Genomic DNA, 15,980 nt, shown 5'->3' on the forward strand with positions numbered 1-15,980 from the left:
TATAAATTGCATGAAAAGCCTATTTTTTCAAGCAAAGGAGAGACCTTGAAAGGCAATAAGCGAATGATATAAGTCTGTCTTGTGCAGATATTCATTTTGGCTATTTCTATTCCTCTGCAGTAAGAACAGAGGGAGGAGACACCACATCTCTACATTCTTGGAAATTTCGATTAGGATAAATCTTAACGCCTAAATAAGTTATTTCCTTGCATTTTTCAAATGGAAAATGCTGAAACTGAGAAAGATCTGTTCTCTTGGATAGATCCATTGCTTGTGATTTATTCCAGTTAATGCAAAAACCAGAGATCTTTCCAAAAATATCAACTGCATTCAATAAAGAGGGGATTGATGAGGATGTCTGATTTAAAGCTTGTTAGAATTGCTTAATATGATTATTTATATCTATCGGTTCAAAGATGGCATTCCTGTCCTCTTGTAATAAGGAAGAAATATTGTTGGCTAGATCCAATCTAAGTCTTCTGGCAAATAGTTGACTTGCTTTATTTCCCTATTCATAATATCTTTATTTGACCCTGTTGAGTGAAAATTCAATGAATGCTGGATAAGCATTCATTATATTTATATTTGTCATTGATTAGAGAACATGGAAGGTTTTCATTATTTGGGTCAATCTTATACTTTCTCAGCAACTCATCTGTTTCCTTGTCCAGAAAGTCTAGTAATTTGAGTGTTTCTCTCTCCTTTCAGAGGCATACTTTATGCATTCACCCCTTACAGTAGCATTCAGAGCTTCCCAGAAGATGGTGTCTGAGGGAGCTTCTTTCTTGTATGACTTCAGAAATGACTGTATCAACTGCAGAACAAAACTTTGCATCTTTTAGTAGCAGAGTCCACCTAGGAGATTTTAATGATGCGCAACCAGTGTTTGTGATAAATATAATTGGAGCATGATTACTAAAAACACACTTGTTGTATGATGATTCTCCATTTACAATTACATTAGAAACCTATCAGTTAGCCAAGTTTTAATCCATTTAATGTGTGCCATGTTAATTTTATATCTTTCTAGTTTTTTAATCAAAATGTCATGTGGTACCAACTCAAATACCTTACAGGAGTCTAACTATATTATATCAACACAATTACTTTTATCAACCAAACTTGTAATCTCATAAAAATTTTGATTGGCATTAATTATATTAACCTCCTTTAATTCTTTATTAATAGAGTTCCATATTATCCAGTATATTGCCCAGGATGGATGTCAGATAAGATAACCCGGTAATTATAGACGTGTTTACCCTTTTTGAATATTGGCACAACATTAGCTTTCCTCCAGTCTTCTGGAACTTCCCTGGCATTCCAAGACTTGTTGAAAATCACCATTATTGATCTAACGAGCTCCTCAGCCAGCTCTTTAAAACTCTTGGATGCAAGTTATCTGGACCTGCTGATTTAAAAATTGCTAACTTTAATAGCTGCTGTTTAACAACCTCCTGTGATACTAGTGGAACAGAAAGTGTTATCATATGATATTGCTACATTACTACAGATCACATAACTTCTGTTTTTCCCCCAATTACAAAACAGAAATATTTCTTTCTTTCTCTTCTGCATTATTATTGTTGTACTATTTCCATCTAGTAATGGGCCAATACCCCTGAAACCTAAGATTATTTTTGTTACTAATATACTTAAAAAACTTCTCCTTATTGTTCTTAACTCAGTTGGCCATAGATTTTTCCTTGAGTCCCTTTGCTTCCCTTATCACTTTTCTACAGTTCCTGGCTTCTGATTTATGTTCATTACTTTCAATTTCCCCTTTCTTCCATTGGTTATATATATAGATATAGATATAAATATAAATCATTTTTTATAGATGCTTTCACTCTCCCCCCTAAACCAGGCCATTTTTTTAACCAATATGACCTTTTTCCTGAAATGTGGGATTGTGGCTTTTGAGGCATCTAGTAAATGTTCTTAAACAATTCCCAATTATTCAATTTTTTCTGATTAAATTCTTCCTCACAGCTGATTTGGCTCATAATTGTTTTCAGCTTTATGAAATTGACCCTTTTAAAGCGCCAGTATATATAACTGGTCTGGACTTTATTCTGTTTGCACATTATAAATGTGGTCAAGTCATGATCACTTGTACCCAAGTTACCATTAATTTTTAGTTCTGTGATCGGTTCCTCTTTATTAGACAGGGTCTAATATAGAATTTCCCTGTATTCTGCTGCAACACTTTTTGAGTTAGGAAATTATAATATTTAGAAATTCCAGGTAGACTTCAGTACTGTCAGCATGAGACTTCCAGTATATGTCACCCAAATTGAAGTGCCCCAGCTTCTCTCCCCCTCCGCTTACCCGCCAAGAAGGGGAGAAATTGGAATACTCAAGTACAATCCTATCCATCTGTGCCAGGGCCAAAGTTGAGTCAATCACATCAAAGGTTGCTGATATAAAAGAATCCGCCTGAACATCTGATCGCTGTCCATTTTTGGGAAGAAGTTTCCAGCCAGCAAAACTTCTGTGGACTCCGTCCCATACCCAGATTCAGTGTAGAGGAAGCAATTGAATCTGAAGACTCCAAATGATCCCAAAATTCCATTGTCATTGTCTTCTCAATGAACTTATGTAAAGATGCAGGTTAGAGACAGGGCGACAGTTAGCAAGATTCTCAACATCAGGAGATGGATTCATGAGTACCAGCCTAATGACTGCTCTTTTGGGTGAAGCTGCCACCTTGTCTTCTGTGAAGGGTTAAGGGTTAGTATATCACACTAAATAATCAACAGACTTGTTTACTGGATGTATGGTATATACATTTCTTATTTATGTCTGAAACCACTTTGGGTTGGATCCATCTCTCTGGGTATACCAATGAAATATGTTCATTCCCTAACAGGAGCAGAAGTGAGACATCACTTCAAATGAGAGACGGTGATGTTCAGCTCACAATACAGCAGTAATTCTTATTCTTATCATCATAATCCTTAAAACTAGATCACGTGGGACTGGATCATAGTTGTCATGTCAATCATTATATATAGTCAACCAAGAGGGGCTATTGTCTATGTGGTCATTGAAGTTGCCCATTGCAAAAAAGCCTAGATTACTTGGGCAAGGCAAAACCTTGGTCAACTCAGCTTACTGAAGTGAAAATTCTAGCTACAGTCAGCTATTTCTAGTACTGCATTTTAAATTCCTTGATTAACTGCTTCTGACCAAATTTACTTTTTAAGGTGTAATGTGATTTGCCTTAGTGTCTAGTATTTTACAGTACAATTTTAATCCATCTAAGTTTTTTTCAGCCATTGTAAGACCAAGCAAAACAATTGGTTTTAACCAAAAGCAGCTAATTATGTTGAGCTATATGTATTCATAAAAATGCATTTCTCTGGAATAAGCAGGCAATCTGGTCAGATAGTGTGTAAGAGAAAAACCTCTAAATTAACCATATGAAATATTTTTCTGCTTTGTTTTATGGAATCGGTGGTACTGGTCATATTACACCATTTATCCCTCAGGGTTCTGTAAGTGTTTTGCTACAAGATACAGAAAATATTTAGTATAAATATCTTCCTTTCAGGGAAAAGTTGAAGAAGCTGTGAAGGCCTTTGAAATATTAGTGAGCAAATATCCACAGAGTCCACGAGCAAGATATGGGAAAGCACAGGTACCAGTGAAACTGTTGTAAATGGAAAAATAATATTCAGAGGTTACCTAATAATATAGTACTGTGTACAAAACAGACTTTCTGTATTCTATACAGTGATCCCAGTTTTTAAGTTAAAACCCCCGCTTATCTATTTCAAGCATCCTCTCCCTGAAAATAAAGACACTGGAAAACAAGCTCTGACTTCATAATAATTTAGTTCCTTGATACAGTAACTCCAAAACAGAAATAATCATTTTATTTTCATAAAGCATGAAGGAATCACAGGAACAGGTGTAATAAAAATCTGTTTGAACTCATATTAATCAAGATAAGCCAAGTGAAACCATCATAGTTGCTCTGTGCTACAAGGAAGGAAGTTGCTCTGTGCTACAATTAATGAGGCATTTGAACTGGAGTCACTATCCATTTTCACTCGGTAAATAACAGTTATGCTAAAACCAAAGTCCCAACTACTAAAAAAAAATCTAGTGCATAGACATTGGTACACAGTGGACCAAATTCTCTGGTCACGTAAACAGATGAAATTCCATTGATGTCAAAGGAGCTACAACCTTTTACACCAGCAGAACATTTGGCCCCATTTGTGCGATGGTGCTTCAGTTAAGGACAGATTTCTTTATTAAACAGTGCTTTTCATATTTCCCTTCTTTATGAATTAACCCCTTCCACAGAGCTGTAATTTAATGCTTGCAAACGTTTTAAACAGTAACTCCTCATAGTATAATAGAATGCCGTAAATGTGTGTAGCACGATTCTCACAGTCTCACAGAGCTTAACAGTCAGAAAAGAACAAGACTCCATAACACTAAATAAAGTATTAACAAAATGCCACACTCAAATGGTAGTTCTCTTGCTGCTGAAGCAGTCCGCTGGCCAACAGGAGGAGGGTTCAACTGGTATCAAATGTCTGTGGAAGCATTACAGAAGAATTAAAATTGAAACCAATAGCAGCCTGCATTTCAGTGGGGACTTTGGATGAAGCTGGTACAAGTGTGAGAGGAAGGTGATTTTAATACTTATCCCCATTGCACTTAGATTAAAGCTGCAGTTGTAAAAAAAAAAAAAGAGAGTTTTTTTTAAGAGAGCAGTTTTGGCACAACTTCAATCAAAGTGATTTTTGTGTGTGTGTGAGAGAGAGATAAGTACTGGGCCAAATTTTGCCCGCAGCTAAAGCCATTTTGTTACCCCACTGAGTTGTCCAGGTGTAAATGGGAACAGAAGTCTAACGGCTCAGGAAGCAGAGAGCAGTGTTGGTGTTAAATGCCATTTCTGCTATTTACTATTCTGGGGCTAGCCAGAGGCTGCTCTAATGTACTCTAACAGGAACAACTCCCTGTAAGCTGTTCCACTGGCAGAGGATTGTCCAGAGTTCTGGCGCTGGCATGTGCCTCTCCTCACCCCCAAAGCACCCCTTACACTGAGAGCAGGGGGTATGAAACCAGCTATGCTGACTTTTTGACATCCAAGGTTTCCTTCAAAATGTTGGGAACGTCAGTTGCCCTTTTAAGACAGTTTTAATATCACTTTGGACCACTTCAGTGTAGCAGTATGATTCTGAAAGGGGCTGAGGATCAGGCTCTAATATCACAATTAGCACTCTTTTCTCAGGCATGCATAAGTAATTTCTTATACGTCCATCTCTGGTTTTGGCAGCCTTGTATTCTACCTATAGAATTTGTAATCAGGGGCTAGGTGGCATTAACTTTCTACTTCTGTATGCTTTAAGTAACTGATGGAACTCCTATTGATTTCAGTGGAGGATAGGGACCTTTGAAAGCAGTTGGACAATCACGGTGTGCGCTGAAGTACTACGGATCATTCCCAGGACTGCCATAACATAATTTTATTTATAAGACACTGTTACTTTTAACAGGGTATTTGAACCAGTAAAACCCTACTCATATTCACTGTCTCTTATCACTAACTAAGGGCTCGGTCTGCAATGAAGAGCAGAGATGAAATCCTGGACCACAGAGGATAATAGGAATATTATTATTATTATTATTCCTCCCACTGAAGTCAATGGGAGCTTTGCCAGCGACTTCAAGGAGGCCAGGATTTCACCCTAAGAGTGTCCTCACTCCTGCATTATGAAGGCACCATTGACTTCATACAATACATAAGAACTGGCCAGATTCTAATAGATAGATGGGGCTTGTTTTTTTTCTTGTTCTGAAAATTGTAAAGGTGTGGATGTTCCTCTCCCCAGATTTCTGCAACAGCAGTTGTTGTTATGGTATTATCCCAAAAGTACAAGCAATTTCTATGTTGATTTCTTGGCCTGGCTGAGACCATATCAGAATTGCTATATTGTAGTGGTAATATCTTACATAGATGTAGTGCCTTTCATCCTCAGAGATCTCAGAGCTCTTTCCAAATGATATGTGATGTGATATGTATCACTGAGATTTGATATATGTTAGTATCTTACCTCAGATTATACGATGGCAGCTGTTCATTCCTACTATATTTTTTCCATAAACATCCTTCCCCATCCTGCATCCTAGAAAATAAGCCAGTTTCTTAGAGGGTATTCCATCAAGAAAAAATAAATTATTCCTAACTATTGATTTCTGAGTTTGTCTCTGGGACAAACTGCTCAAATGTTTGGCCGATGTGACCATGTTGCTTGGTATTTTCCCATTTCAGTTTCAGAATAGTGAGCCTGAGCCAATCAGTCATGATGTGCTGAATTGATTGTATAAACAAAGAAGTTCATTGAACATTGCAAACTTTAAAAAAAACCCAGTAGGTAAAGAGTTGCTAGGTATTAACTACTGACAGCAACAATATGCAGCTAATGCGGTTGAAACATTTTAATTAATGCCAGTGTAGCCGATAAAACATTGAATCCAGATTGATTGACCTACATATGTTTCCATTACTGAAGTGCTTGTGATACACAAAAGCACCTACCTCGTCATGCTAATTAGCAAAACATGAATGAAACACAGGACAATAAAAATAGGAGACATTCGGAAGGAGTCATAGAACACTACTAATTTGACTGAGCATAGAAAGCATATAAATTAATATCCACACTTTTAAAATTAAGTATGTGAGATCAGTCTAGCTCTGTTTCACTACTGAATACTCAGGAGCAAAATATATGCAGACAATGGAGAGAGGTTCCATGCTAGCGGTGAAATCTTGGTTCTCTTGAAGTCCATGGGAATTTTGCCATGGTCTGCGAAGGAGTGAGGATTTCATCCTTCATGTCAATATGCATCTAAGTCTGCTTTCAAACTTGAAAAACAAAATGAGGTTCATGGAACATTCCTAGTAGAATTTATCAGCTACTGTAGGATGAAGTGGGGGAGACAGGAAATAATTTTTGCGAGGTAAGAGAAAAAACTAGGTAAAGGGAAGAGTGAGAGTGTATGAGTGCGAGGTATAAATGGAAGAGGTAAGGGTGAAAAGCACGATGAATAGGGAGAAGCAGGTTGGGGTCCAGAAGGGTTCCAATGGTGGAAGAAGAACTGAATGGAGGCTGGGAGGACAGCAAACAAAGGGGAAAATATCCAGAGTTCTCATACTGTCAGAAGGCTGAGAAGGTTGCTTTCCTGGCTGTTTCCCCCTCATTGGGAGAGGAGAGAGAACTCACCCAGCAGAGGGGCAGGAAGGGGATCTAGAAGGCCTTACCTTGCAACCTTGGCTATGGCTGGTGCTGGCTGCTTTGAGGGAGGAGTCCTGAGAGTCTGGGAATTGTCATGGTCTGCCACTCCGCCCCCACACAGGCTTCTCCTGGCTGCAGCTGCTGTGAGGTTGGAGTGGAGTGGAGGGGAGAAAGTGATGGGGTCCAATGCTCTGAGCGTTTTCCCAAGCCTTATAGAACCAATCTTCTCATTCACATGCTGATAAGGTGTAGCAATTTGTTTTTAAATAACACAAGATTTATTGTTATTGTTATATGCCACAAGCTACCAGAAAATTATTGAGCACCTGGTAAATTATGGTATCACTTTAACAATAGCTCAGGTATCGTTCAGCTCCCAGGGCGGCTGCTTCTCTGACTTTCTCATGAGCCAATGTCTGGAGAATTTAGAAAATTAGGCGTTCTCCACTGACAGCTCTGATTTGTATAAAACATATTCCTTCTATATTGTCTTTTTAAAGCAGAAATTCTGATTTCAACTATTATCACCCACAAAGTTTTTAGAACTTGATATGATGCATTGCATTAGCATGTTACCTTTGAAAAATACAACATGACAAATTTTCAGTTGGAATAAACTCAGTGACTTCAGTGAAGTTACATGAACCAAAAATTTGGCTCCAAATCTATATATATTAGCAAATGGTCTATGCTGATACACCTTCTGATATAAGAATGCTGTTTCATCTCATTCACACGAATGCCTGTCAAGAAGAGAATGTGGAAGTAAGAATCTGCTGTAGGTGAACAAAGTGCCTTGTACTTATATGCAGGTATATTTTCTCATACATATGATGACAAATATTTCCAAGGGATATGTGAATGCTGGATATAAATCCACCTTGCCAGAGTGCACAAGCAACTAGAGTTCTGCTCCAAGCTCACACCAAAATTGCCTGCACTTGAAGACACTTGTTAAATTTGACACATTAATGAGGAATGATACAGTTTTGCCTTTACCCAAAATAATTTTTTTAAACTCCCAACTACATGATGATTTGTTATGTATAACAATTTTGTGATTCCACCTAGTGTGAGGATGACTTAGCTGAGAAGATAAGAAGCAATGAAATACTGCAAAAAGCCATCAATACGTTTGAGGAGGTGGCTAGCCTGCCAGACGTCCCTGCTGATCTGGTAAAATTGAGCCTGAAACGACAAGCAGACAGGCAGCAATTTCTTGGTAAGATTTAAATATCAATAAGGTTCAATAAGGATAAGTGCAGGGTCCTGCACTTAGGACGGAAGAACCCAATGCACAGCTACAGACTAGGGACCGAATGGCTAGGCAGCAGTTCTGCAGAAAAGGACCTAGGGGTGACAGTGGACGAGAAGCTGGATATGAGTCAGCAGTGTGCCCTTGTTGCCAAGAAGGCCAATGGCATTTTGGGATGTATAAGTAGGGGCATAGCGAGCAGATCGAGGGACGTGATCGTCCCCTTCTATTCGACATTGGTGAGGCCTCATCTGGAGTATTGTGTCCAGTTTTGGGCCCCACACTACAAGAAGGATGTGGATAAATTGGAGAGAGTCCAGCGAAGGGCAACAAAAATGATTAGGGGTCTGGAACACATGAGTTATGAGGAGAGGCTGAGGGAACTGGGATTGGTTAGTCTGCAGAAGGGAAGAATGAGGGGGGATTTGATAGCTGCTTTCAGCTACCTGAGAGGTGGTTCCAGAGAGGATGGTTCTAGACTATTCTCAGTGGTAGAAGAGGAGAGGACAAGGAGTAATGGTCTCAAGTTGCAGTGGGGGAGGTTTAGGTTGGATATTAGGAAAAACTTTTTCACTAGGAGGGTGGTGAAACACTGGAATGCGTTACCTAGGGAGGTGGTAGAATCTCCTTTCTTAGAAGTTTTTAAGGTCAGGCTTGACAAAGCCCTGGCTGGGATGATTTAACTGGGGATTGGTCCTGCTTTGAGCAGGGGGTTGGACTAGATGACCTCCTGAGGTCCCTTCCAACCCTGATATTCTATGATTCTATGAAATATGGCTTATGTGTATGACTTAAATGTGCAGAATTTATGGGGAAGATTTTCAAATGTGCTTAAGGGAAGGAGAAACACGGACCAGTTCCATTCATTTTCAATGGGATTTGTATACCCAAGTCCCTTACATACTTTTGAAAAATCTCCCCCTAAAATGCTGTTAGTTATCACTTATTTAGATTACAGTAATGCTTAGAGGGCCAAGAATTGGGCCACATTTTGCTAGGTGATGTGCCTATAGTGAATGACAGTCCTTGACTCATAAAGTTTACAATGACAGGTTTCAGAGGAACAGCCGTGTTAGTCTGTATTCGCAAAAAGAAAAGGAGGACTTGTGGCACCTTAGAGACTAACCAATTTATTTGAGCATGAGCTTTCGTGAGCTACAGCTCACTTCATCAGATGTTTACCGTGGAAACTGCAGCAGACTTTATATACACACAGAAATCATGAAACAATACCTCCTCCCACCCCACTGTCCTGCTGGTAATAGCTTATCTAAAGTGATCAACAGGTGGGCCATTTCCAGCACAAATCCAGGTTTTCTCACCCTCCACCCCCCCACACAAATTCACTCTCCTGCTGGTGCTAGCCCATCCAAAGTGACAACTCTTTACATAATCAAGTCGGGCTATTTCCTGCATAGATCAAGGTTTTCTCACATCCCCCCCACCCCCATACACACACAAACTCACTCTCCTGCTGGTAATAGCTCATCTAAACTGACCATTCTCCAGGTTTAAATCCAAGTTAAACCAGAACATCTGGGGGGGGGGGTAGGAAAAAACAAGAGGAAACAGGCTACCTTGCATAATGACTTAGCCACTCCCAGTCTCTATTTAAGCCTAAATTAATAGTATCCAATTTGCAAATGAATTCCAATTCAGCAGTTTCTCGCTGGAGTCTGGATTTGAAGTTTTTTTGTTTTAAGATAGCGACCTTCATGTCTGTGATTGCGTGACCAGAGAGATTGAAGTGTTCTCCGACTGGTTTATGAATGTTATAATTCTTGACATCTGATTTGTGTCCATTTATTCTTTTACGTAGAGACTGTCCAGTTTGACCAATGTACATGGCAGAGGGGCATTGCTGGCACATGATGGCATAGATCACATTGGTGGATGTGCAGGTGAACGAGCCTCTGATAGTGTGGCTGATGTTATTAGGCCCTGTGATGGTGTCCCCTGAATAGATATGTGGGCACAATTGGCAACGGGCTTTGTTGCAAGGATAAGTTCCTGGGTTAGTGGTTCTGTTGTGTGGTATGTGGTTGTTGGTGAGTATTTGCTTCAGGTTGCGGGGCTGTCTGTAGGCAAGGACTGGCCTGTCTCCCAAGACTTGTGAGAGTGTTGGGTCATCCTTTAGGATAGGTTGTAGATCCTTAATAATGCGTTGGAGGGGTTTTAGTTGGGGGCTGAAGGTGACGGCTAGTGGTGTTCTGTTATTTTCTTTGTTAGGCCTGTCCTGTAGTAGGTAACTTCTGGGAACTCTTCTGGCTCTATCAATCTGTTTCTTTACTTCTGCAGGTGGGTATTGTAGTTGTAAGAAAGCTTGACAGAGATCTTGTAGGTGTTTGTCTCTGTCTGAGGGGTTGGAGCAAATGCGGTTGTATCGCAGAGCTTGGCTGTAGACGATGGATCGTGTGGTGTGGTCAGGGTGAAAGCTGGAGGCATGCAGGTAGGAATAGCGGTCAGTAGGTTTACGGTATAGGGTGGTGTTTATGTGGCCATTGTTTATTAGCACTGTAGTGTCCAGGAAGTGGATCTCTTGTGTGGACTGGACCAGGCTGAGGTTGGTGGTGGGATGGAAATTGTTGAAATCATGGTGGAATTCCTCAAGGGCTTCTTTTCCATGGGTCCAGATGATGAAGATGTCATCAATATAGCGCAAGTAGAGTAGGGGCTTTAGGGGACGAGAGCTGAGGAAGCGTTGTTCTAAATCAGCCATAAAAATGTTGGCATACTGTGGGGCCATGCGGGTACCCATAGCAGTGCCGCTGATCTGAAGGTATACATTGTCCCCAAATGTGAAATAGTTATGGGTAAGGACAAAGTCACAAAGTTCAGCCACCAGGTTAGCCGTGACATTATCGGGGATAGTGTTCTTGACGGCTTGTAGTCCATCTTTGTGTGGAATGTTGGTGTAGAGGGCTTCTACATCCATAGTAGCCAGGATGGTGTTATCAGGAAGATCACCGATGGATTGAAGTTTCCTCAGGAAGTCAGTGGTGTCTCGAAGGTAGCTGGGAGTGCTGGTAGCGTAGGGCCTGAGGAGGGAGTCTACATAGCCAGACAATCCTGCTGTCAGGGTGCCAATGCCTGAGATGATGGGGCGCCCAGGATTTCCAGGTTTATGGATCTTGGGTAGTAGATAGAATATCCCAGGTCGGGGTTCCAGGGGTGTGTCTGTGCGGATTTGATCTTGTGCTTTTTCAGGAAGTTTCTTGAGCAAATGCTGTAGTTGCTTTTGGTAACTCTCAGTGGGATCATAGGGTAATGGCTTGTAGAAACTCGTGTTGGAGAGCTGCCGAGCAGCCTCTTGTTCATATTCCGACCTATTCATGATGACAACAGCACCTCCTTTGTCAGCCTTTTTGATTATGATGTCAGAGTTGTTTCTGAGGCTGTGGATGGCATTGCGTTCCGCATGGCTGAGGTTATGGGGCAAGTGATGCTGCTTTTCCACAATTTCAGCCCGTGCACGTCGGCGGAAGCACTCTATGTAGAAGTCCAGTCTGCTGTTTCGACCTTCAGGAGGAGTCCATCTAGAATCCCTCTTTCTGTAGTGTTGGCAGGGAGACCTCTGTGGATTAGTATGTTGTTCAGAGGTATTTTGGAAATATTCCTTGAGACGGAGACGTCGAAAATAGGATTCTAGGTCACCACAGAACTGTATCATGTTCGTGGGGGTGGAGGGGCAGAAGGAGAGTCCCCGAGATAGAACAGCTGCTTCTGCTGGGCTGAGAGTATAGTTGGATAGGTTAACAATATTGCTAGGTGGGGTGAGGGAACCATTGCTGTGGCCCCTTGTAGCATGTAGTAGTTTAGAAAGTTTAGTGTCTTTTTTCTTTTGTAGAGAAGCAAAGTGTGCGTTGTAAATGGCTTGTCTAGTTTTAGTAAAATCCAGCCACGAGGAAGTTTGTGTGGAAGGTTGGTTCTTTATGAGAGTATCCATTTTTGAGAGCTCATTCTTAATCTTTCCCTGTTTGCTGTAGAGGATCTTGATCAGGTGATTCCGCAGTTTCTTTGAGAGCGTGAGGCACAAGCTGTCAGCATAGTCTGTGTGGTATGTAGATTGTAATGGATTTTTGACCTTCAGTCCTTTTGGTACGATGTCCATCTGTTTGCATTTGGAAAGGAAGATGATGTCTGTCTGTATCTGTACAAGTTTCTTCATGCAGTTGATAGATTTCCACTCCATACGGCTAAATGCAGTGCCTTGCATAATGACAGGTTTCAGAGGAACAGCCGTGTTAGTCTGTATTCGCAAAAAGAAAAGGAGGACTTGTGGCACCTTAGAGACTAACCAATTTATTTGAGCATGAGCTTTCGTGAGCTACAGCTCACTTCATCAGATGTTTACCGTGGAAACTGCAGCAGACTTTATATACACACAGAAATCATGAAACAATACCTCCTCCCACCCCACTGTCCTGCTGGTAATAGCTTATCTAAAGTGATCAACAGGTGGGCCATTTCCAGCACAAATCCAGGTTTTCTCACCCTCCACCCCCCCACACAAATTCACTCTCCTGCTGGTGCTAGCCCATCCAAAGTGACAACTCTTTACATAATCAAGTCGGGCTATTTCCTGCATAGATCAAGGTTTTCTCACATCCCCCCCACCCCCATACACACACAAACTCACTCTCCTGCTGGTAATAGCTCATCTAAACTGACCATTCTCCAGGTTTAAATCCAAGTTAAACCAGAACATCTGGGGGGGGGGGTAGGAAAAAACAAGAGGAAACAGGCTACCTTGCATAATGACTTAGCCACTCCCAGTCTCTATTTAAGCCTAAATTAATAGTATCCAATTTGCAAATGAATTCCAATTCAGCAGTTTCTCGCTGGAGTCTGGATTTGAAGTTTTTTTGTTTTAAGATAGCGACCTTCATGTCTGTGATTGCGTGACCAGAGAGATTGAAGTGTTCTCCGACTGGTTTATGAATGTTATAATTCTTGACATCTGATTTGTGTCCATTTATTCTTTTACGTAGAGACTGTCCAGTTTGACCAATGTACATGGCAGAGGGGCATTGCTGGCACATGATGGCATAGATCACATTGGTGGATGTGCAGGTGAACGAGCCTCTGATAGTGTGGCTGATGTTATTAGGCCCTGTGATGGTGTCCCCTGAATAGATATGTGGGCACAATTGGCAACGGGCTTTGTTGCAAGGATAAGTTCCTGGGTTAGTGGTTCTGTTGTGTGGTATGTGGTTGTTGGTGAGTATTTGCTTCAGGTTGCGGGGCTGTCTGTAGGCAAGGACTGGCCTGTCTCCCAAGACTTGTGAGAGTGTTGGGTCATCCTTTAGGATAGGTTGTAGATCCTTAATAATGCGTTGGAGGGGTTTTAGTTGGGGGCTGAAGGTGACGGCTAGTGGTGTTCTGTTATTTTCTTTGTTAGGCCTGTCCTGTAGTAGGTAACTTCTGGGAACTCTTCTGGCTCTATCAATCTGTTTCTTTACAGACAGAGGTAGGAGAAGGAAGTTTTTCTAGGCTTATTTTCAGAGGGTGTAACTGAGGCAAGGAGAGATTAAGTGCTTACACATGATCATGCAGGGAACCTGCAACAGAACAACCTTGGGTATGTCACTTCACCTCTTTTTCTCAGTTTTACTATCTGTAAAATTGGAATAATGATGCTTATCTTCACTTTGTAAAGTGCTTTGAGATCTACTGATGAAAAGCACTGTACAATAGTTAGGTGTTGTTGCTATTGTTGTTCTCCTGAGTCCCAGTCTGGTGCCTTTAGCGACTGTCCTTCCTCCCTGGATGTTTGGGAAAGTGCTGTTTCTCAAAATCAGACCGTCATTTTTAATGCATATTTTGAGGTTTTAAAAATCTATTTTGAAGCTGTTAATGTACTGTTAAGAGACTGTAATTAGTGAGTATAATTCTGTCGACAAGAAATCTCATATTTATTATTGTTCACAAGCTTTCTGTCAGTTTTATTTGTTTAGTTTTATTTATTTAAACTGTTCTATTAACATAATTTACACTTGTTGCTATTGAAACTCTTTCTAAGAAGCAGAAAGTTAAGTATTATGCCACCAGTGAGGTATTCTGTATCTCAGCTGTGTGGTTTGCTAGATCTCATGGGTTAAAGCACGACATGAAAACGGTCTTAAACAACCAATCAGTTGGCTGACAAAAAATCACTTGTCTTTAGTGGTGTTGCAGCCATGTTGGCCACAGGATTTTAGAGAGACAAGGTGGGTAAGTTAATATATTTTATTGGACTAAACTTCTGTTGGTGAAAGAGGCCAGCTTTGGGACTCTTATACCTGAAGAAGAACGCTGTGTAAGCACCAAAGCTGTCTTTCGCCAACAGAAGTTGATACAATAAAAGATAGTACCTCACCTACCTTGTCACTCAAAAATCACTTGTTTATTTAATGGATAGGGTCTTGCACTGGGGTGGAGTACAACTGTATTCAGTACATTCATGGATAATTTAGGGCTACTTCTAGATTGTCTAATACAGATGGTATCTTGTACAGTTTTCCTTGTATATTTCTGTGTCTAGGTTTTTATGAAGTAGCCCATCACCATGGTATCTGAATTCTTACATGCTTTTTTGTAAGTTGGTCATACTTTTCAGCTAATAACTTTAGCTTAGAATTCTATCTTCATTGCAGAACAATGGAAGCTTAATCATTACAGTCATGAAAAGCATCTGCCCCATACTCTGAACTGCATAAAATAAACTTTAAAATTAGGGCTGTCGATTAATCATAGTTAACTCATGTGATTAACTAAAAAAAATTAATTGAGATTAATTGCAGTTTTAATTGCACTGTTAAACGATAGACTACGAATTGAAATTTACTAAATATTTTGGATGTTTTTCTACATTTTCAAATATATTAATTTCAATTGCAACACAAAATTCAAAGTATACAGTGCTCACTTTATATTATGATTTTTTACTACAAATATTTGAACTGTAAAAATGGTGAAAGAAATAGTATTTTGCAAGTCACCTCATAGAAGTACTGTGGTGCAATCTCTTTATTGTGAAAGTTGAACTTACAAATATATAATTATGGACAAAAAATAACTGCACTCAAATACAAAATAATGTAACCTTTAGAGCTTACAAGTCCATTCAGTCCTATTTCTTGTTCAGCCAATCACTCAGACAAACAAGCTTGTTTACATTTATGGGAGATAATGCTGCCCTCTTTTTATTTACAGTGTCACCTGAAAGTGAGAGAGGCATTCACTTGGCACTTTTGTAGCCGGCATTGCAAGACGTTTATGTTCCAAATATGCTGAACATTCGTATGCCCCTTCATGCTTCAGTCACCATTCCAGAGGACATACTTCCATGCTGATAGAAAAGGAGTACTTGTGGCACCTTAGAGACTAACAAATTAATTTGAGCATAAGCTTTCGTGAGCTACAGCTCACTTCATTGGATGCATACTGTGGAAAATACAGTGAGCAGATTTTATACACACAGA

General features: G+C 40.2%; 1 protein-coding gene across 12 annotated transcripts in view; it reads left to right on the forward strand.

Moving 5' to 3' along the window:
* The window catches only part of ASPH (aspartate beta-hydroxylase), a 207,705-nt gene that overhangs the window by 139,073 nt on the left and 52,652 nt on the right, over window positions 1–15,980 (forward strand). For all 12 annotated transcript variants that reach the window (XM_073331031.1, XM_073331032.1, XM_073331035.1 and 9 more), the window contains 2 exons: window positions 3,557–3,643; window positions 8,334–8,484. In XM_073331031.1, coding sequence (XP_073187132.1) covers window positions 3,557–3,643; window positions 8,334–8,484 — 238 coding nt within the window. The remainder of the gene's footprint in view (window positions 1–3,556; window positions 3,644–8,333; window positions 8,485–15,980) is intronic.

The sequence above is a fragment of the Lepidochelys kempii genome, chromosome 2 (genome assembly GCF_965140265.1).
Source record: "Lepidochelys kempii isolate rLepKem1 chromosome 2, rLepKem1.hap2, whole genome shotgun sequence".
In the NCBI taxonomy this organism is placed as follows: Eukaryota; Metazoa; Chordata; order Testudines; family Cheloniidae; genus Lepidochelys; species Lepidochelys kempii.